This window comes from Aedes aegypti, chromosome 3 (assembly GCF_002204515.2).
Source record: "Aedes aegypti strain LVP_AGWG chromosome 3, AaegL5.0 Primary Assembly, whole genome shotgun sequence".
Lineage (NCBI taxonomy): Eukaryota > Metazoa > Arthropoda > Insecta > Diptera > Culicidae > Aedes > Aedes aegypti.
In genome coordinates this window covers 135,377,027-135,395,900 of record NC_035109.1, presented here as the reverse complement: position 1 = coordinate 135,395,900, position 18,874 = coordinate 135,377,027, and the positions used below count along the sequence as shown (strand labels likewise).

General features: G+C 39.8%; 2 protein-coding genes across 8 annotated transcripts in view; one reads left to right on the top strand and one right to left on the bottom strand.

The window, feature by feature from the left end:
* Window positions 1–5,909, top strand: part of LOC5571461 (ceramide synthase 6) — a 53,857-nt gene extending 47,948 nt beyond the window's left edge. The window contains exon 5 of the mRNA XM_001659661.2: window positions 3,826–5,909. Within this exon, the coding sequence (XP_001659711.1) occupies window positions 3,826–3,978 (153 nt within the window). The 3' untranslated portion in view covers window positions 3,979–5,909. The remainder of the gene's footprint in view (window positions 1–3,825) is intronic.
* Window positions 5,910–8,219: 2,310 nt separating this feature from the next.
* The window catches only part of LOC5571463 (autophagy-related protein 9A), a 31,157-nt gene continuing 20,502 nt past the window's right edge, over window positions 8,220–18,874 (bottom strand). For 5 of the 7 annotated variants that reach the window (XM_021855802.1, XM_021855806.1, XM_021855805.1 and 2 more), the window contains exons 11-14: window positions 18,698–18,851; window positions 17,692–18,635; window positions 17,530–17,632; window positions 8,338–8,992 (exon numbers count right to left, since the gene is read on the bottom strand). In XM_021855802.1, coding sequence (XP_021711494.1) covers window positions 8,795–8,992; window positions 17,530–17,632; window positions 17,692–18,635; window positions 18,698–18,851 — 1,399 coding nt within the window. In that variant the 3' untranslated portion in view covers window positions 8,338–8,794. Of the gene's footprint in view, window positions 8,993–17,529; window positions 17,633–17,691; window positions 18,636–18,697; window positions 18,852–18,874 lie in introns of all 7 variants that reach the window. The other 2 variants (XM_021855807.1, XM_021855808.1) reach the window with 1 other exon arrangement.

The following is an 18,874-nucleotide window of genomic DNA, read 5'->3' as shown; positions in this document are numbered from 1 at the left end:
TTATGACGGGTAGTGTACATATGATGCGGGGGCGAATCTTTTTCGACCGCAGTTCTCCTGGAGCCCCTTTTCCGTATTCCACGACTAACGTTGTTGTCGGACACTAATAAGGATCCGAGGTAGACGAACTCATCAACAACCTCGAAAGTATCACAATCTATGAAATCTATAGTATCACTACTTCAGAGCTTTATTTATTTATTTTGAGTTTACATCAACAGACTATCTATTGTACCGATGATATCTATCTTCTATATAAATAAAAATGGAATGGTGTTTGTATGTCACGAATGGATGATGAAAATTCTTCTATACTTATGTTCCTAAAGTGTTCCGACGTGTTTGTGTACGTATATAAAAGAACACAGGATATTCAACGGGGAAATTCGAAAAAATGATAGTGAACGTTTGTCATTTTGTACGGGATGTATCAGAGTGATTTTCAACAGCCTTACTTGATAGCAAGACAAAGTTTGCCAGGACCACTAGTTAAAAATAAAAACAAAAATACATGGTATATAACAAAACAAACATGACGAAACTTTGAATATAAAAAGGTCAAATTTGTAAAACATTTCAAACTTAAAATATGTCTTCAGTTCCTCCGGCCTGCAAAAGAAAATTTTCGGTGAAGCATTTTTTGTGGCAGGTGTAAATCAAAGATCGACGCCACTTGATTAAAAATTGGTGGCCCTAAAAGGCTTGATAGTCGTCTAACGGACCGTTGCTTCCTAGGCTCTGTCGCGCTTGGTTCCGCCTATCAGCATGTACTTAGTTGTTTACATATATGCTACCGTTTCAAATTTTCTGCCGACAATATCCATATCGTCCGCGAAGAAAACAAATTAGCTGGATCTTGTTAAAATCATACCTCGTTTGTTGAACTCGGTTCGCCGCATGACACCTTCTAGCGCGATGTTGAACATAAAAATCTCTATACATTTTTGCACTCCGTTCATTGTTCATCTTATTAGTATTGGGAGCTTCTCGGGTAAGTTGTATTCGTCCATGTTTTACCATAGCTCTTTGCAGTCGCTTCAAAATCTATGAACAGGTCATACGTTGAGACCTCTATATTCACGACATTTCTGGAGGATTTGCCGTAAAGTGAAGATTTGGTCCAGCCTGGTAACTTACAACAAACTCATTTGCTATTGGTGATAGACGACGGAAAATAATATAGGGTATTACTTTGTAGGCGGCATTTAGGATAGTGATCGCTCGATAGTTGTCTCATTCCAGTTTGTCGTCTTTTTTGTAGATAGGGCATATAATACCTTACTTTCACCTTTCCGGTAGCTCTTCCGTCTCCCAGATTCTGACAACCAGCTGGTGCACACAGGCGGTGAAATTTTTCAGGCTCATTTTGATGAGTTCAGCTCCAATACCATTCTTACCACCAGCCGCCTTGTTGTTCTTGAGTTGGTGGATGGCATCCTTAACTTTCCTCAATATGGGGACAGATTGATTTCCTTCATCTGCCATACTAACGGCGGCCGTAACCCTCTTGCCTATATCCTCCGTACCGTTTAGGTGTTTGCGATAGTGCTATTTCCACCTTTCGATCACTTCACGTTCGCCTGTCAAAAGTCTTCGTTATCGCTACAGATTTCGGCTCGCGACACGAAGCATTTTCGGAATGCATTCAGCTTCTCGTGGAACTTTGGCTCTTCTAGTGAACGATGCAGCTGCTTTCTTGACATTCCGTTTCTTCCAGGCGGCTTTTTTTGTCCCGGGATACTTAATTTAACTGGTTTTTGGTTTTATTTTATGTTTTGTCGTGTCTCTTGTTACAGCATTGCAGTCCGCGTTGCATTCGTCTCCAATTCCTATATTCCTCGTCGAACCAATCGTTACATGTCATTTCCACGGACTCGATTATGATCTCGACTGCGTCTTTGACGGCTGTTTTAACCCTTTAGTCGTCGCGCGGTCTGCCACCGTCAGAACCACCGCGCTGATGCTGTGTACGAAAAGCGAGGTTTTTTCACCACTGTTGTACAGAATAAAACAGCGCGACGACTGAAGTGTCAAGGAACTCCAGTAATCCTCAAGAGGCAACTGTCTCGAGATGCTGCGCGTATGCGGTGGCGACGCTCGGTTGTGTCAATCGCGCTAGGTTTTATCGTTAATCAAATGGGAGCAAGTCGACAATTGTCTCCTCATTCGACTCGTCTCACCTCACACGCCGCGCAGAATAAGCATAATTGTAGACGACGGATACACTGAGCCAACCTCTATCGTAGATGTTATATGGTAGGCATATAATCTTGCACTATTGGAATTTCATATAGGTCTTATCGTACAAGAAAACCGTCGATGCATATAACATGTTGTTTGGTTAAGCATGTTATGATTATATGCGATGAATATAATTTCAACTAGTGGATGTGGGATGGAGAATATATATGCTTTCGTCATAAATATTAGTAATCAAAAATAGTTCTTTTTATATGAAGTTCTAATTCGTTTGATTTTGCTTCACATGTAATTTAAATTAGGATTCTATGAATACGATAAGAACATACTCAGACCATGTTTTTTTGAAATTATTAAATTTATTAAATTTAAATTTGCTCATATTTTCATGCTTCAGATTAAATGTACATACAAATTTAAGGACTATATAAATAGTTGCAGGAAATCGATCCGCCACTCAAAACTTGAGAGTTGAAAGTTTCTCCAGCGCATCTTGGCATCTTGTCAATTTCATTGTGGTTGAAGTTTCTACGACAAAATTATTTAAATTATTATGTGATAACAAGAGCTAAAAATAAAATTTGTTTACTTACGAAATGAAATGCCGACATAGAACATCTTTGAGAATCGGATACCGATTTGGTTTGAAAACAATGTCGGTCAAAGGATTACCCAGCGCACCTTTGTATCTGGTCATTTCCGGTTAGATTACAAATTCTATGGAAAAGAAATATTATTAGAGAGAAAAACATTGTGAAAACTGGCATACTTACCAAAAAATCAAAATTCTGTCCTGAAAACGTGTGGATTTGTACTAAGCACTTTTTGCTCTACCGCTTTGACATGAAAATGGTACTACCTACATGACACTCGCGCATATGTGATGTGCAACCTGGGCAATATAGTGAAGGTTATATGCAATCCTTGTATCTCTTCCTATACTGTACATTTGACTTGCATATAAATTCTTCGAATACGAATCTTTGTAAAATACATAAGGTTGCAGTTACACTCGACCTGTTTAGCATATGGAGCGTATGGGATACAACTTGAAACAAACATGTCGATCGACAGATTAATACTATATAAAATTTCCGATAAAATAGCCTTACTGATTTATTTCAGTGTAGTTTTGGACGTAGTTTCACAATCACATAGTCAATGTCAGTGCCGCGATAAGTTCAGACGAAGATTACATCGGAGAAGTGCCGTCCATCGATCAAAATGTAGTCAATTTGTGATTCAGTCTGTCGTGGTGATCTCCAGGTGTACCTATACGGAAGGCTGTGCTGAAAATAAATGCTACGAACGACCATATTCTTGAAGGCGAGAAAATCAATCAGTCGTAGGTCGTACTCTTTCATCAAATTGTTTAGGGTAGATGTAATATCTACTTAAATAAACTGGGCGCGATAGGATCTACCAAAATCATACAGAAGGGCTTCCTCTTTGATATTGGCACTCTTTACAGAGCTTTGAACCTGGTACTCTGTTTGTTTTCTATTATTCCTTGTTCATCCAGATTATGGTACTACGAAGGAACATTATTCGCTAACTATAATGAGAATCTTGAAGCATGTTACTTATTTTACTTACACTCTATCTATTTCAATCTTTTTATTGCAGATGGAAGGTGACGTACGCTCGAGTTCCAGTGATGAGCTTTCCGATAGTTCAGAGAATGCCCGTCCCATCGTGGCAAATGGTACCCCGAAAAAGCAACCGCGGCCTTCGCCGAGCAAGAAACCCGCCTCGAACCCGTCGTCACCGAAAAAGTAAGCAGTTGTACACTAGCAAGCATCCCCTACCACAACAACTGCTAATGAACACTGCAGCTACCAAAACTGCATCTATAGGTTTTACACTGGCAAATACCATATAAACTCTAGAATCGTAATAAGTTTAATAGGTACAAGAAGGGACGAGTATTTGCTGTTCAATGGTGCAGATCTCTGGTTGATGAAAGTGTATCCAATTTATTTAATGAGGTGAAAATACAATCTGTTGATGATCAAAAATGATGAGTTTGTGAAATAAGCGTGAAGCGAGAATTTGAACTGCTGCTGCAAATGTCTAGAATAAATCACTGGAGAAATATTTTAGAACCGTCTTTTGCTATGAATATATATTTATTAATTTAGAGGAAAAGAGAGCTAACTAGGAGGGCAGCAATGAAACCGAAAATGGGAACTATTTTATTCGGTATTATCTCCGTGGGCATAGTTCACGGCTAAAGCTTAATCGAGGTAATCTCTTTAGATAGAGAATAACGAAACAAAAAACTGGACTAAAAAGTCGGAAAGCGGGAAAATCGTCGAATATCGAGGCAAAGACTTGATAAAAGTGTCCTAGACCATTCAAACCAAACTACCACGTTAACGACTTTTGCTTTTATTACACAACAACATTCCCGATCTCGGATGTTAGTTTTCGTTACATACGCATAGGAAAGTTTATTTTCAATCTGAAGAATTATCTGGGATCTGTGAGAAAGGTAAGCACTTCTTCACATGAAATACTCTTCAAAATCCATTCGAAACTAATGGCACGCTTACGAGCTTCATTCACAGTTTACTTTTTTTTAAATCATACATAAAACTAAATCCATCATCGTATATGAATATGAAAATCAATATTTGGCTTGCTTTTCAGAGACAATAGAAGACGAACGTTGAACGTTAAACAACCATTTTAAAAACACTCCATATTCCATCGTCCTTCCTTAAGATATAGCATAACTTATTTACCTTCCAAGGTTAATACATAGATATTTATGTTCAGATGAACAGTAGTAACGAAATACATAATTACCATCTGTACAACATACGGAAACTTTTGATTTCGTCACTTAGCTTAACTTATCATGAAATGTCGGAGAAAATCGCATTGTTTCTACTATTAATATTGATCACTATAACACTACGTCTGGTTAAATTTCGAAAAAAAAACTACGAAACTACTAGAATACTAAATGACGAAATCATAAGTTAGTCAAGGATGCCTTTCCATCGGATTATCCTATCACTAAAATGTTGTGTTTTCTATTTTATTATTTTTTTGACTAAACATTGTTATTTTTGCCTCGGCTAATCAACGCTACGTCACATATTTTTATCACCTTCCAAAGAAAAAAAAATCGTTTAGAAGTAAGATTGGGCAGAAACAAGTGAAACCTTTGGGCGTTGTCAGCAGTAATCATGTAAGGTGTAGCTCTAATAAGTCATGGAAAATTTGTTTTTTCAAAGTACCAGCCTAGTGAGTAATTGTTAGGAGGACTTTGTATTAATCGTAAGTGTTAGGTAAAATAATGGAATATAGACAAACAAAAATCGGTGGCTTTTCAGATGCGGGAGCGATCTTGACCAGGTGCAGCTCTTCATTGTTTCTGCATTTAGATCCATCCTCGGTAAGCGTTCGCCGATTTGCCAAGCGAGCTAAGCTAGAGATTCTCTAAGAAGTTTGCCGTTTACCATGCTTTATGAACCGTTTTTTGTTAAGACTCATTATCACATGCATGCATAAATAGAATATCTGCTGAAAAGATCGTTTGTGCTTCTGTTTGTCGTTTGACGCATAATCATTAGAAACGTTTTGTACATTGGTTGAGCAGAAACAAAATCGCAAATTTAGGTAACATTGCAACTGACAAAATGTTGTTTGAAAAAGATTTCAAAAGTGATTAATCTTATAAAACCATTCACAAAATGCTACAATTTGAATATTCTTATTTTGTAAACGATGACATCCTTTTTCGTAGTTATATCCAAGGGTAAGTATTTCTATTATCATACATTAGATGGTATGGGGCCTTCCTTAGTCCAGTGGTTAGAGTCTACTCTGCGAAAATGGCAACTGAATTTGTTTGAATGTCATTAAAACTTTCACAAGTTGCTTATCATTCGATATCTTCCAGATAAAAATATAAAGATGACCATCACACTGTTCATTTTTGTGTTCCACTGTTTGCGGTTACATATCGATATGGGACAATTTGACTTGGAGTTTTTTATCAACTTTTACAAAACATAATGAGTTGTCACATTAGTACAGTTGAAAAATCATAGAAATATATCTAAGCTTAGCCTAGACTGACTACACATATCAATGATTGCTATTCCGTGCTTGACCGAAATCAGTGAAGATGCACAAAAAAACAACTGGAAGTTCGGCTGGGATCGGCCAAAATCTTCTTCATTGTGCATAATTCAGTGCCTCTATTTATACTGGGTCAATAACGGCGCCGGCCACGTCCTTGCAGTCAGGTTGGATTGGGGGAAGGAATGTTAGTGTGTAACCTTTGCTAATTGGAGACCGTGTTTACCTCTGCATCTCCACAAAGGTTCTTCTTCTTGGCATTACGTCCTCACTGGGACAGAGCCGGCTTCTCAGCTTTGTGTTCTTATGAGCACTTCCACAGTTGTTAACTGAGAGCTTTCTTTGCCAAAGTTGTCATTTTCGCATTCGTATATCGTATGGCAGGTACGGTAATATTCTATGCCCAGGGAAGTCAAGGAAATTTCCATCCTGGACCGACCGGGAATCGAATCCAGACACCTTCAGCATAACTGTGCTTTGTAGCCGCGGACTCTAACCACTCGGCTAAGGAAGGCTAATACCCACAAAGGTTATTGGAAGGATTTTTTGTTAATGGGAAGGACCGCTGGGCCATAGGATTCACAGCAATTAGTTCATGATAAACAATTATTTGTGGGATATAAACATGATTATACATATATTATTATTTTTTTGGTAATATGAAAAATTTCCAAGTGGAAGAAAATCAAAGCTGACATTTGAAGTGACGAACTATTCAAAGTTTGTTGAACAAATACATAAACGCAACATTTCTACCGCTGTCAGAGAGCAATCTTATGCCGGCACTCACAGTGACGAGCCATTTATAGTTTGTTGAATAAAGTGAACCAGTAAGTCGACGCATATAGTATCGAACCATTTTATTTTTTCTACAAAAATTAAATTAAGAGAAAAGGAATGTTTTTATAAAATTGCGTTAAACAATAATAATTAACGAACAAGAGCCCATGCCGACACTCACAGTGACAAACCATTCATAGTTGTTGGATAATAATATTTACGTAACATTCTCGCCGTTGTAACGATAAACGTGTGAAATCATACATAATTAACAGATTTGAAATAAAATCATGAAACGAGCTCACCAATGCATCCTCCATCCTTGACTGAGCAGCTACTTTCAGGTTGAGCTTCCCGAAGCACTGCCCAGCAAAAACGAAGCCCAGCGCGAAACGAACCGAGCAAAAACAAAAAAAAACTTCGCCGGCGTCTCGAAAAACAAACAAATCGGGTTTCTTGGATTTCCCGAAGCACTGCCTGGGTAAGGTATCGTGGAATGCATATCGAGAAACCCAAAAACTGTGGAATGAATGTCGTTTGACGCGATGACATTTTCGTAATTATAAATTTTGCATAGATTTAAGCCATTTCTTAATAACAAATAACAACAAGAATAGTTTACTTAATCTTACTTGCTATATGGAATGTGACACTGTATGAAAGCAACGCTTATTAAAAAAATGATAAATAAAACCAAATCATTTTCAGGCGACGCCATCATGGTCAGCTGCAATCAATTGACATTTTTCTTTCGTTCTTTAATTTTACCGCTCATGTTCTTAACAATAAAGGCAAAAACTGATTAATTATAACGCTGTTCTTATCTAACCAACGTGAATCTAAAGATCCTAAGGACAAAAAAGGAACATGTCATTGAAGTTTAAAATAATTTTGAAGTTAACAAAGCCTGGCCCCTTTTGCCCCTGACGTTGTCAATTATATTTTCAAAAAGATTAAAAAACTGCCTGTCAAATCGTAGATGTAAAACTTGAAGATTGAATGGTCAGCAAAAAGAAAAGTTAAATTTTATAAGTATACAGAGAGCTATAAATAAGGATCTTCTCCTTAGGTTACCCATCTTGGCCATCTTTATCCCACTACCAATAACTAGGAAATGTCATCGATCAACAAAAGAAACACTGCAGTCAACTTGAAAATATTTTATTCTCCTTCGAATTTTGTTGACGAAATTATGTACAGTAAAAGTTTGTAATGAGTTGAATCCACCCCAGAGTTAGTAATATGTCAAAAAGATACTACCGGTTCATTCTATAAATACATCTGTTCTGTGTAATTTATTATTTTCAAAATTTTGCGTCGCCTATTTACAAAGATAGACCAATAAAAATTTGCCCAACCGGTTCCATTGCGGTATCTGCACTTCCGACCGAAATAGAGGACGATTATATCAACGGATGTGTGCGGATAAGTAGTTTCGTCCAAAATATAATTTAAAAATGATTTCCTACTTAAAATTAGTGATTCGAACGTGTGTTTGTGTGTGCTCTGCTTTCACTTTTCAGAAAACACAAAGTGCCAGAATCCTTTGCGGAGGACATAGCTACCAATAAACACATACTCTAACATTCACACTTACGAAGTAGGGCAACACATTGGGGGACAATCCGTCCCTGATTTTGCCTTATAATCCATATCACTTTGTCTAGAACTTGTGGAACTATAACGTTATATCCTATCGTTAGACCCACTCGGCGTTTTGCTATGACTTTTTGCTACCGAGTAGTGGTGTCCTTTCGGCGGCTGCCGATGTGGAACTTGATGCTGCTGCAGCTGCCGACGTTGAGCCGGACACGCTGGACCCGGGAAACACAACCGATGGTGATTGCTGCTGGTGAGGCCGCTGCCACAGTTGTCTTTGCGCTGCCTCGGTTCGAAGACTGCCACCGCGACGTCGCATCTGAAGATGGTGAACATTAGTGAATTAGATTTGAGATTTTACGATTTCATACGATCCTATAACATTCCACAGAAAACTATTCCACCGAAAACTTAGGGAACAGTTTTCCACAGGATTCCACTTCCCAGAATCTCATTCCCCAGGAAAGTATAGGGTCAGGCGGGGCAAAATGAGCACCCTAAGGATAAGCGCGATTTAAGCATAAACGTTCTTATTTTGGTAAAATTGGTACCATCATTATCTTTAACATTATTACTTTGATCTCCAACCATTAAAAGTTTTAAAAAGTGATAAATAGTTTTCCAAATTACACTACAAAACATAGCTTTTTTATCATCGGTCAAAAAAACTGCGGGGCAAGATGGGCACCCCCATAAAATGATGAAATTTACTAAAGAAAACTATTATTTTTTAATGCTTGCAATATCCCAAGATATTATCTTGAATATTTGATAATATTTATCTTTAGCAAGCTTAGTGTTTGAAACTTTTATCAGAAAATAAATAACTTGTCATAAATTGCTAAGATTTTCCTTAAGAAACCGATTAAATTTGTTGTTTGTTTATATATTTTTTAGAAAAATTGTTTTGTGCAAAGAAGATACCGTAAGTCAAGCCCTCAGCTAAATGTGGTTCTATAATTTCACACTTTTAGTTAATTTTGAACATGGTGCTCATCTTGCCCCAAGGATGTAAATTTATTAATATAATCAAAACAATTGAAATATGTTTTAAATTTGATAAAAGTTTTGCTCCTGATTATCTACAGAAGATTATTCTATAACTATACGGTCAAAAACGTATGAATCATTTTGTTTACGCAACAAAAATATAACTTTTAAATGAACAAATCTTATATGAAAAGGTAAATTTCTGGACTTCTATGTATTTTTGACAATATTTACGTTGCGCTGTTGATGTTTTAGCTGAAATTTATGGCCATCATATCAATTTAATGATATTCATTAGAACCCCAAATAATTTATTGAAAAAAAAAATCGGTAGGAACGACACAAACTAGGGATGCCCATCTTACCCCGGGTGCTCATCTTGCCCCACATTCCCATACATCCAAGTTGTTTTTAGAAATCTCGTTGTTTTATTAGTATTGATTATCAATGTTACATATAGATCATTCCATGCCCAGTGTAGCAAGAGATGATTCATCGAAACAAACAAATAGCGAAATGTGAAGGAGAGGCTGCTGGATCCATCAGTAACCGGCTAAGGTTCTTGCCGATAAAGGAGGCGAACAACATTTACTTAAGTGAGAGCAGTGTGGGCCAAAACCTATACACTTTGACGAGGCCAGGCACTGGTCGCTCCAAAAGATTGATGGCCCGGGACTAATCCAGGCCATGGATCGGAATAGGGAGTACCTCCCGAAAATGCAGGTGGCTGCTAAGCAACTCGATGTCATCATCGAGTTGATAAAAGCAACAGCAATATCAGCAAGGTCTTTAAAACAAATCTGCTGAAATTGCGACAATCAGTTCTAGCTGAAAAGCAGGACTACGAGAAAGCCAAGACACATCTTGGCAAGATAGAAGGCAAAAAAAGACACTAAGTAGTGCCAGACTGATGTGTTTTCCTTCACAGGCAACGCAAATATATCAGATGATAGTATTCGATACGCGATGCGAAAGAGGGGACCTTCCGAGGATGACGAAAGTAAGGATTATTTCTAAGGGAGAATGGTCTTACGCGGCTGTCCTCCATAGCGGAAAAACTGGCAGGATCCGAGCTACGCGATCAAGAAGATATCGCAACAGTAGAAAGACTTTGGCCTTTTAAGGCCAAGAAAAAAGAGCCACGAGGTAACCCGAACCAGGCAGTGATTCCACAGGAACCACACGGGCGCAAAGCAATAGCTTCCCGTGGATACGAGTTGGAAAGAAAAAAGTAAGGAGAAAACTGGAAACGGCGACCAAAGAAAATTCTAAACCAAAACAGCGAATCGTAGGAGACCTCATTATTAAAACAGAGGAGGCGAAATACGCCGAGTGACTCCAGTGTAAAAATCTGGATGAGCTCACCGATGCAGCGGAGGTCACGGCTGCCCTCAAAGAGCAGTGTGACATCGACGTAGCCAGTTAGGCCATGCACCTTAGAAAGGGGCCCGCAGGGCATCCAGGTGACGGCGAACAGGCTGCCGGTTGCAGAGGCCAACAGCATTTAACAGCCTTCTGAAATTTGCTTTAAATGCTTTGGAAAGGGCATAAGTAGGATGCAGAGCTACTTGGGCACTTTCATGATCCACTTTGGCATGGAGGGTTTTTCTCGGCCGAATTGTCTGAAACTTTGCAACAAGGAGCACCTCAATGCGACGCATATTGTGACCAAATATGAGCTCCGTAGCTTTTGAAAAAAAAAAAACAGAGTGTCTACTCGTTTACTGAAATGAAATTCCCTGATATTTCCAGGTTTTTTTTACAGGTTTTTTCCAGATCTTAAGAAATAATTCCAGGTTTAAGAAAAACTCTTAAATACTAATGATTATCGAATTATTATTTTTGAATGATTTTGAATGAATTTCAATTCATTTCTAACAGTAGGTCTTAAATGGCTCCAAAGTACTTGACCAAAAAAACAAAGTTTCTTTAGATCTTTAGTGATTATTTTCCAAGGAATTCCCCCTATACCGTGACCTGCTCTAATTCCGTGTGCTGCCTAATACCGTGTATTTTAGAATTATGTGGATTTCTAGCATATTATATTATTTACTTTTCTAAATGATTGTCACAAACGTTAGCACATTAAGTAGTATTTAGAAAGCCATGACAAACCTGAACTAAAGTTGCACACACAAACAAACAAAAATAATGTTAGAATGTAATCGCCTGGTGCCAATACACGGTATTAGGACACGGTTGCTTATGTGTTCCAAATACCGTGTTTCAGTTATAATTCCAAAATGGCGAAGTGAAATATATATTTTATTTCCCGAATCAATCATGCAAACCTCAATACGTTGTTTGATATAAAAGTTTTATTTTTGATGCGCCTCGTTCGTTCGATTGGGAGATTTTTCAAAATGTGACCCGGCAGTCGGGGTCAGATGCACGGTATTTGGAACACTAGTATGTTTAACAACATCAACTGTAACTATGGTTCAAATTTTCAAAATTGTTCAAATCATATTTTTTTATGCAAAGTATATAAAACGGTCTGCTATATAAAACATGAAAGACTTGAAAATAATCATACGTTATTTTTATCTGATCGATTGAAACTTGAGTTTTTTTAACCTCACGGTAATAGAGCATGTCACGGTAATTTAATTTTAGAAACCTCAAGAATACAATATGGATTTTTCGAAGGAGAACCACAGAAAACACCTCAGAAATTTGATTAGGAATTCCTCCAAAGATTCTCCAACAAAGTATTACGTCCTCCAGACTTTTATGCAATGATTCTTCCATCGCTTCCTTTTGGACACTCTAAAAAACCGTTTAGAACATCTAAATAAACAGTATCTTTTCCAGAAAGCACCTCTGGACCTTTCTTAGAATCCCCTACAACATTGTTTTTCAGGGAAATTTCAAGTTGAAATGTTAATTCAACTTGAAATTTCTCTATAGATACTCTCTGGATGTACCCTAGAGATTCCTTCTAAGATTTCTTAAGAAATTACTCCAGTAATTCTTTGAGATATTCCCCAAGTAACTCTTCGAATATTTTTTTCAGGCATTTTTAAAAAAAATATGACCCAAGAAATTTAATGGAAATTTTTCCGGAATTATTAAATAAATGTTTGATCAAAACCTAGACGAGTAATGTTTTAGAAGAAAACCTAAAGTTAACTCTTATGAAGCTTGTGTAAGGTTTAAAGTATACTCTTGATGAACAAGGATCCCTGAAAGGGACACTTGAGGGAGTTTTAGAAGATTTCCTAGATCAATTGTTAAGACATTGAAAACAAAAATCAATCGAATAGCATATCCCGTAAGATTTCCTGAATTCTAATTCTTTGAATAACATCGAAAGGAATTTCCAAAGAAGTTTGTATAAGAATGATCGGAGTAATTACTGGAAAATTTGCAGCGATGTTAACTGGAGTGAAACCTTGAATATACTTTAGAAGATTCCAAGGGTATTTTATTCGCGAAATTCATTGGAAAACGTTTGGATGAAATGCTGAAGAAACTCCTTGAAAAAAAAACTATAGGAGCATTATCGAGTTTATTGGGAAATCTTTTCTTCCTAATAGATTTCCTCGAATAACCCCACGAGAAACTTTTGAAGCGATTCCTGGAAGTAACCATGGATGAACTTTGAAGGTATTCACATTAAAAAGCATAGAAAGTCTTATAGGATTCCTTGGTAAAATATCTAAGCGAATTTCTTCAAAACTATTAACGCTATCTTTGAAAATTTTAATCATGCAGATTCATAACCTGCAACAAACAGACATTTTTTCCGGAACTACGAATAATCGATGATTTTAGTACTTTATGATAAATATATGGTGAATTATTTGAAAGCATTTCACGAAAAACGTCCAAGTTTATTAATTAACTGAATCGATCAAATAGCATTTTGAAGCGGCGCAGCCAAAAATTTTATATAATAAATAATGTTTGCACACAGTTTCGAAATAGTTATTCGTGAACATATTCCACCATGAATTACAGTTTCAAAATTATTTCTCTTAGTGTGGCCAAAATTCCCTGAGAATTCCAAGTTTTTTCTAGGTTGAATAAAATTCGCTGAGAATTCCAGGTTTTTTCAGGTAGTAGACACCCTGAAAACCCCACTGCCGAAGTGAATCTAAAGTGCCAAGAATAGGATCCGACTCCCTATAGGTCGTGAAATGCAATGGTCCCGACAGAAGTAAGTTGTGCACAAAATGCGGCACCAAAGGCCAAGCGAAGATAACAGCTATAGGGATGACAGGACTCAATCCAAGAAGTAGTCTCTATCTCAAACAACCGTTTTGCGATAGCAAAAATTAACGGCGTGTTCGTAACGGCGGTTACGCGCTCCCAAGGCGGTCGATTGGGGAATTTTCCCACATGGTCGACAGGATGGTAGCATAACTAGCTAATCGACAGCCAGTAGTCATAGCTGGTGGCTTTAATGCATGGGCGGTGGAATGGAGTAGCCGCTGCACCAACCAAAGAGGCCAAATATTGTTGGAATTCCTGGCCGCATTAAATGTAGAGCTGGAAAATGTGGGTACAGTGAGTACCTTCCGCAGAAATGGTGCAGAATCGATTATCGACGTGACGTTTTGTAGTCCTAACCTTTTAGGTACCATGAACTGGCGCGTTGATGACGGTTATACTCATAGTATCATACCAGTCGGGCGGAAGGCAGCGCGATGTAACCCGTCCCAAGCCCGAGCATGAAAAACAGCGCACTTCGACGGCGAAGTATTTACAAATCTTCGAGTAATCTTCATTCGGGCTAGAAGCACAAAGAGAAGAACGCGGAGAGGCAAAGTCAGCTCTCAAAAAGAAAATCAAAAGTCGAAAAACGGGCATGCTTTGATAGTCTTTGCCAGAGTACCAACTCGAGTCCACCTACAGAGTAGTAATGGCCAAAGGTGCCATAGCGGCTCAAGAGAAGTCGTCCGAGTCGCAGCGGTCGATAATCGATGTACTATTCCCACATCATCCCACAAGCAATTGGTCCCCACGACGAATGAAGAGCTGGCAGAAGTCGTGAAATCATTCGCGTCAAACAAGGCACCGGGACCCGATGGTATCCCGAATGTTGGCTTAAAAGCGGCAGTGAACGCGGATCCGGACATGTTCAGAACCAGGATGCAACGCTGCATTGATCAAGAAATATTCCCGGATGTATGGAAGCGACAGAACTTGGTGCTACTACCAAAGGAAACCACCAGGTGACCCGTCGGGCATATTATTGGAGAGGTTGATTCTCAACAGGCCAGTACCGTATGCGCGAGGTGCGGATGGCCTGTCCAATAGCACACGCACTTCACCGCCTCAAGGTATCAGTGCAGTCGTGAAAGCTGTTTTGGTGGTAGGATTCTATTACGTTGTATGACTCAGAGGAGGGGCAGAAAAGCGTTCGAATTACCGCGGGAGTTCCTCAAGGTTCAATCCTGGGCCAGTTGTTATGGAATGCGATGTACGATGATGTACTGAGGCTACCCCTTCCGACGGGTATTGGCTTCGCCGACGATATCACCCTAGTGGTCTATGGTGAATCGATGGAGGAAGTAGAGTTGACAGCAGCGCACTATATTTCCATAGTTGAGGAATGGATGAAGTCTAGGAAACTAGGACTGGCCCGTCACAAGACTGAGGTGGTGGTGGTCAACAACCGCAAGTCCGAGCAACGGGCGCTTATCTCGGTAGGTGATTGCACCATAGAGTCCAAGCGATCCTACGGCTATAGTAGCGCTTTCGAGGGCACCTACGGCTATAGTAGCGCTTTCGAGGATGATGTCTAACAGCTCTGCTGTAATTGCCAGCAAACGCAAGCTACTGGCAAGCGTGGCGCTATCCATACTAAGGTATGGAGGACCAATCTGGTCAAAAGCGCTTAGAACGAGCAGAAACCTAAAGCGGTTGGAAAGCACGTACAGGATAATGTGCTTAAGAGTAGCAAGTGCATACCGGACATAACTTATGCTTATTCTGCGCGGCGTGTGAGGTGACACTAGTCGAATGAGGTGACAATTGTCGACTCGCTCCCATTTGATTAACATTAGTCGTCTCACGTCACTCGCGGTGAGAGCGACTCGTCTCGACTCATACGCCGCGCAGAATAAGCACGAGTATCTAAAGAGGCCGTGTGCATCATAGCCGGGATGACGCCCATCGGGCTCATCATCAAGGAAGATGTTCAATGTTTCAACCAAAGAGGTACCAGAGGACCCATCGGCTAATACCAAATGTGTCAGATTGGTATAGTAGAAACCATGGGGAAGTGAACTTCCACCTGACGCAGTTTCTGTCAGGACATGGTTGCTATAGACAGTACATAGTTCGGGCACCTGCATAGGTTCGGGCACTCAGAATCTCCTGCGTGCCCCAATTGTGCTGGTGTGGAGGAAACAGCTCAGCATTTCGTGTTCGATTGCCCCCGTTTCATTGTTGTGAGAGGTCGCATGCTCGCTAAATGCGGAGGGGACACGTCCCCCGACCATAAAAAAAAGAATGTGGGCGGATGCCGAGTGCTGGAATGCGGTAACTACGGCTGTTACTCACATTATGTTAGAATTGCAGCGCCTATGGCGCGCCGACCAAGAGTTGGCTGCCGAGGATAAGCCCTACCGAGGCTGACCCCTTGTAACATTGTTTAAGTCGGCTAGGAGGAGCAGATTGCCTAGGCTACTTCTGCTACATGTGTTAAGGTAAAGGTGCATCGAAGCCAAACTTCAAATTTTCAAGAACACAAATCTGAAGAACCAAACATCCGTTTAAGCTGAAAATATGATCGATTGGTCACTTGCTGGGGGTGCCTGAACGATCAAGATTTCAGCTTAAACGGATGTTCGGTTTTTCATATTTGTGCTCTTGAAAATTTGAAGTTTGGCCTCGATGCATCTTCACCTCAAGTGCTATATGCATTGGTCCCTCCCCGAACAAATATCGTAAGATTCCGGGGAGATAATGGTCTGAGGCCAAGGGTAATGTCCGTGAATTCTGTACATCACTTGAGCAATTCAACGAGAATTGCTGAAGTACAGTGCATGGGCTGGTTTTAGTGGGTCTGTTTACAGATTTCCCCTTTCTAAAGAAAAATAATTATGTATAAGGGGTCATCTGCCCATAACTGCAAAACAGTCACATTCGACATTTTTGACAAATTGGAGTGAATACCATGGAGAGTCATCAAATGATAAATACTTTCGATCAACTTACTGAAATCTGTGAGATTGTTCTAGAAAATTCGAAAAAAATACCAAGTTGTTTTGTCACATTGGTAATTATAACCGCATAACAGTCACATTGAGATTATAAATGAGCCTCGTGATGTAATAGCAATGAAATTTCTATCAGAATTTTTTCCGACAATTCACCTAGTATGCGATATGAGTTGTACAAAATATCAGCCACAAATAAGTTCCTTTGGATTCCTGGTAATTTTTAGAAATTTTAGTTTCCGTCGAATGTTACAAATATGCAGTTATGGGCAGTCATGCACAAATTACGTTACGCTCCAAGGGGGTGGGGGGTGGTGGTGGTGGTGGTCAAGCCAAGAGTAACAAGTCTTACAAAAATTTCGTAGAACTCATACAAAAACACGTGACAAAGGGGAGGGAGGGGGTCAAAAAAGTTTAAATTTAGCGTGACATAATTTGTGTACCATCCCTAATGCCAAAATTAAGATATTGAAGCACCATAAAATTATGTTATACATAAAAAAGTGCTCTTTCGATCAAGCTACAAAAAATCTATATCTTTAGGATCGCTAAATAATTACATTCTGACGTATAGAAAAAAGCTGCCGGAAAATACAGAAAGTCTACTGCTTTTCTTTTGCTTTCTGGGAAATGAAAACCTGAGAACGGAGAAATGTTATACAATCTTAATTGCAAACTCATAGAAGACACTTACATGATTGTGATGCAACTCGTGCAGGTACAAAGTACTAAGACACATATCCGCTGCCGTTACCTCGTGCGACGGTGGTTGAGAGCTTATACTCTCCCCGTACAGACTGAAAGTATACCGTAAGTTAAATATTTTTGATACAAACTATTATGACCAAACAAATACCTTGATAGAAGTCCATTGCGGGAACCTTCAGCAGGTCCCTCGCGTTTGCTCATACCGCCTCGGGTACTGAAACTCATCGTCGTACGAGGATCACCACCAAACGTGCCAGCAGCTTGACTAGATGTATAAATTTGGCTTGCCCCCGCTTCCCCCATACCACCATTCTCATCGTCGTCATTCTCATTGATGTCATGCAGGAACGTGCTCCTGAGGGGTGCTGTGCTACCATCGGTGAGATTTTGCTGCAGCATCCGTTCGAAATCGAACGACGTAGGAGAGTTGTATTGATAGTGTGATTGCACATTGAATTGCTGAAGATGATCCGCGGGCAGATGGGGGGCCGAAGTGGGCGGTGGAACTGGAGGTGGCGATCCGAGCCCACCCAAAGTCAATGACAAGCCCAACTGTTGCGAGTTGGACAGATTGTGGGTTTGTAAAATCGGATGAATGATCGATTGATACTGCTCACCAAGGCTCTCCATCGAAAGGAGGCTCTGTGCCATGGGGTTCGTCATGGTTGGAGGACCACCTCCATATAGCATGCCTCGCTGCCGATTGAGATCTTGCAGGGCATGCCGTTTTATGCCCTGAACAAAATGTCTGGCTTCCGGTGGCATCTGCCATGTAGGGTTGGTCAGCGTAAAATGAACCAGGGACAGCTCTGTCTTGCCATGCTCCCCTTGAGTGTACTGATTGTTCTCAATCACCGGAGTATTGATGGCCTCGTTGGAATCCTTCTCGATGGCACTATTGGTGATCTGCCAATCTGGATTACCGTGCTTGCGAACATCCAACTGAGCAAAAGAACACACATCTCCAACTCCAACGACGTCCACTGTGAAATGGCGGAAGAAGTCTACCAAATCGAGAGCTTTGGGCTTCAACACAAACATCAGAACAAACGGCGCAACAAAAGGGCTAAATAATTCGTTCATGATGTACATCTGCAAATCAATGAAACATGTATTGATTGATAGAATTTATTAGCGTTAGCTCTGATGCTTACCGCCTTCAATTGGAAGAACTGCTCGAACTGATCGCGAACTGTCGAAGTGTGAGCGTAGCCACGCCACGATGCCGGAAGATAGTGCACGTGAGCAAGGACGTTTCGTAGCAATTGTTCCGGGCACCAAATCATGTTCTCGTCAGGGATCATAGATCTGTGAAGACAAAAAGTAATGTG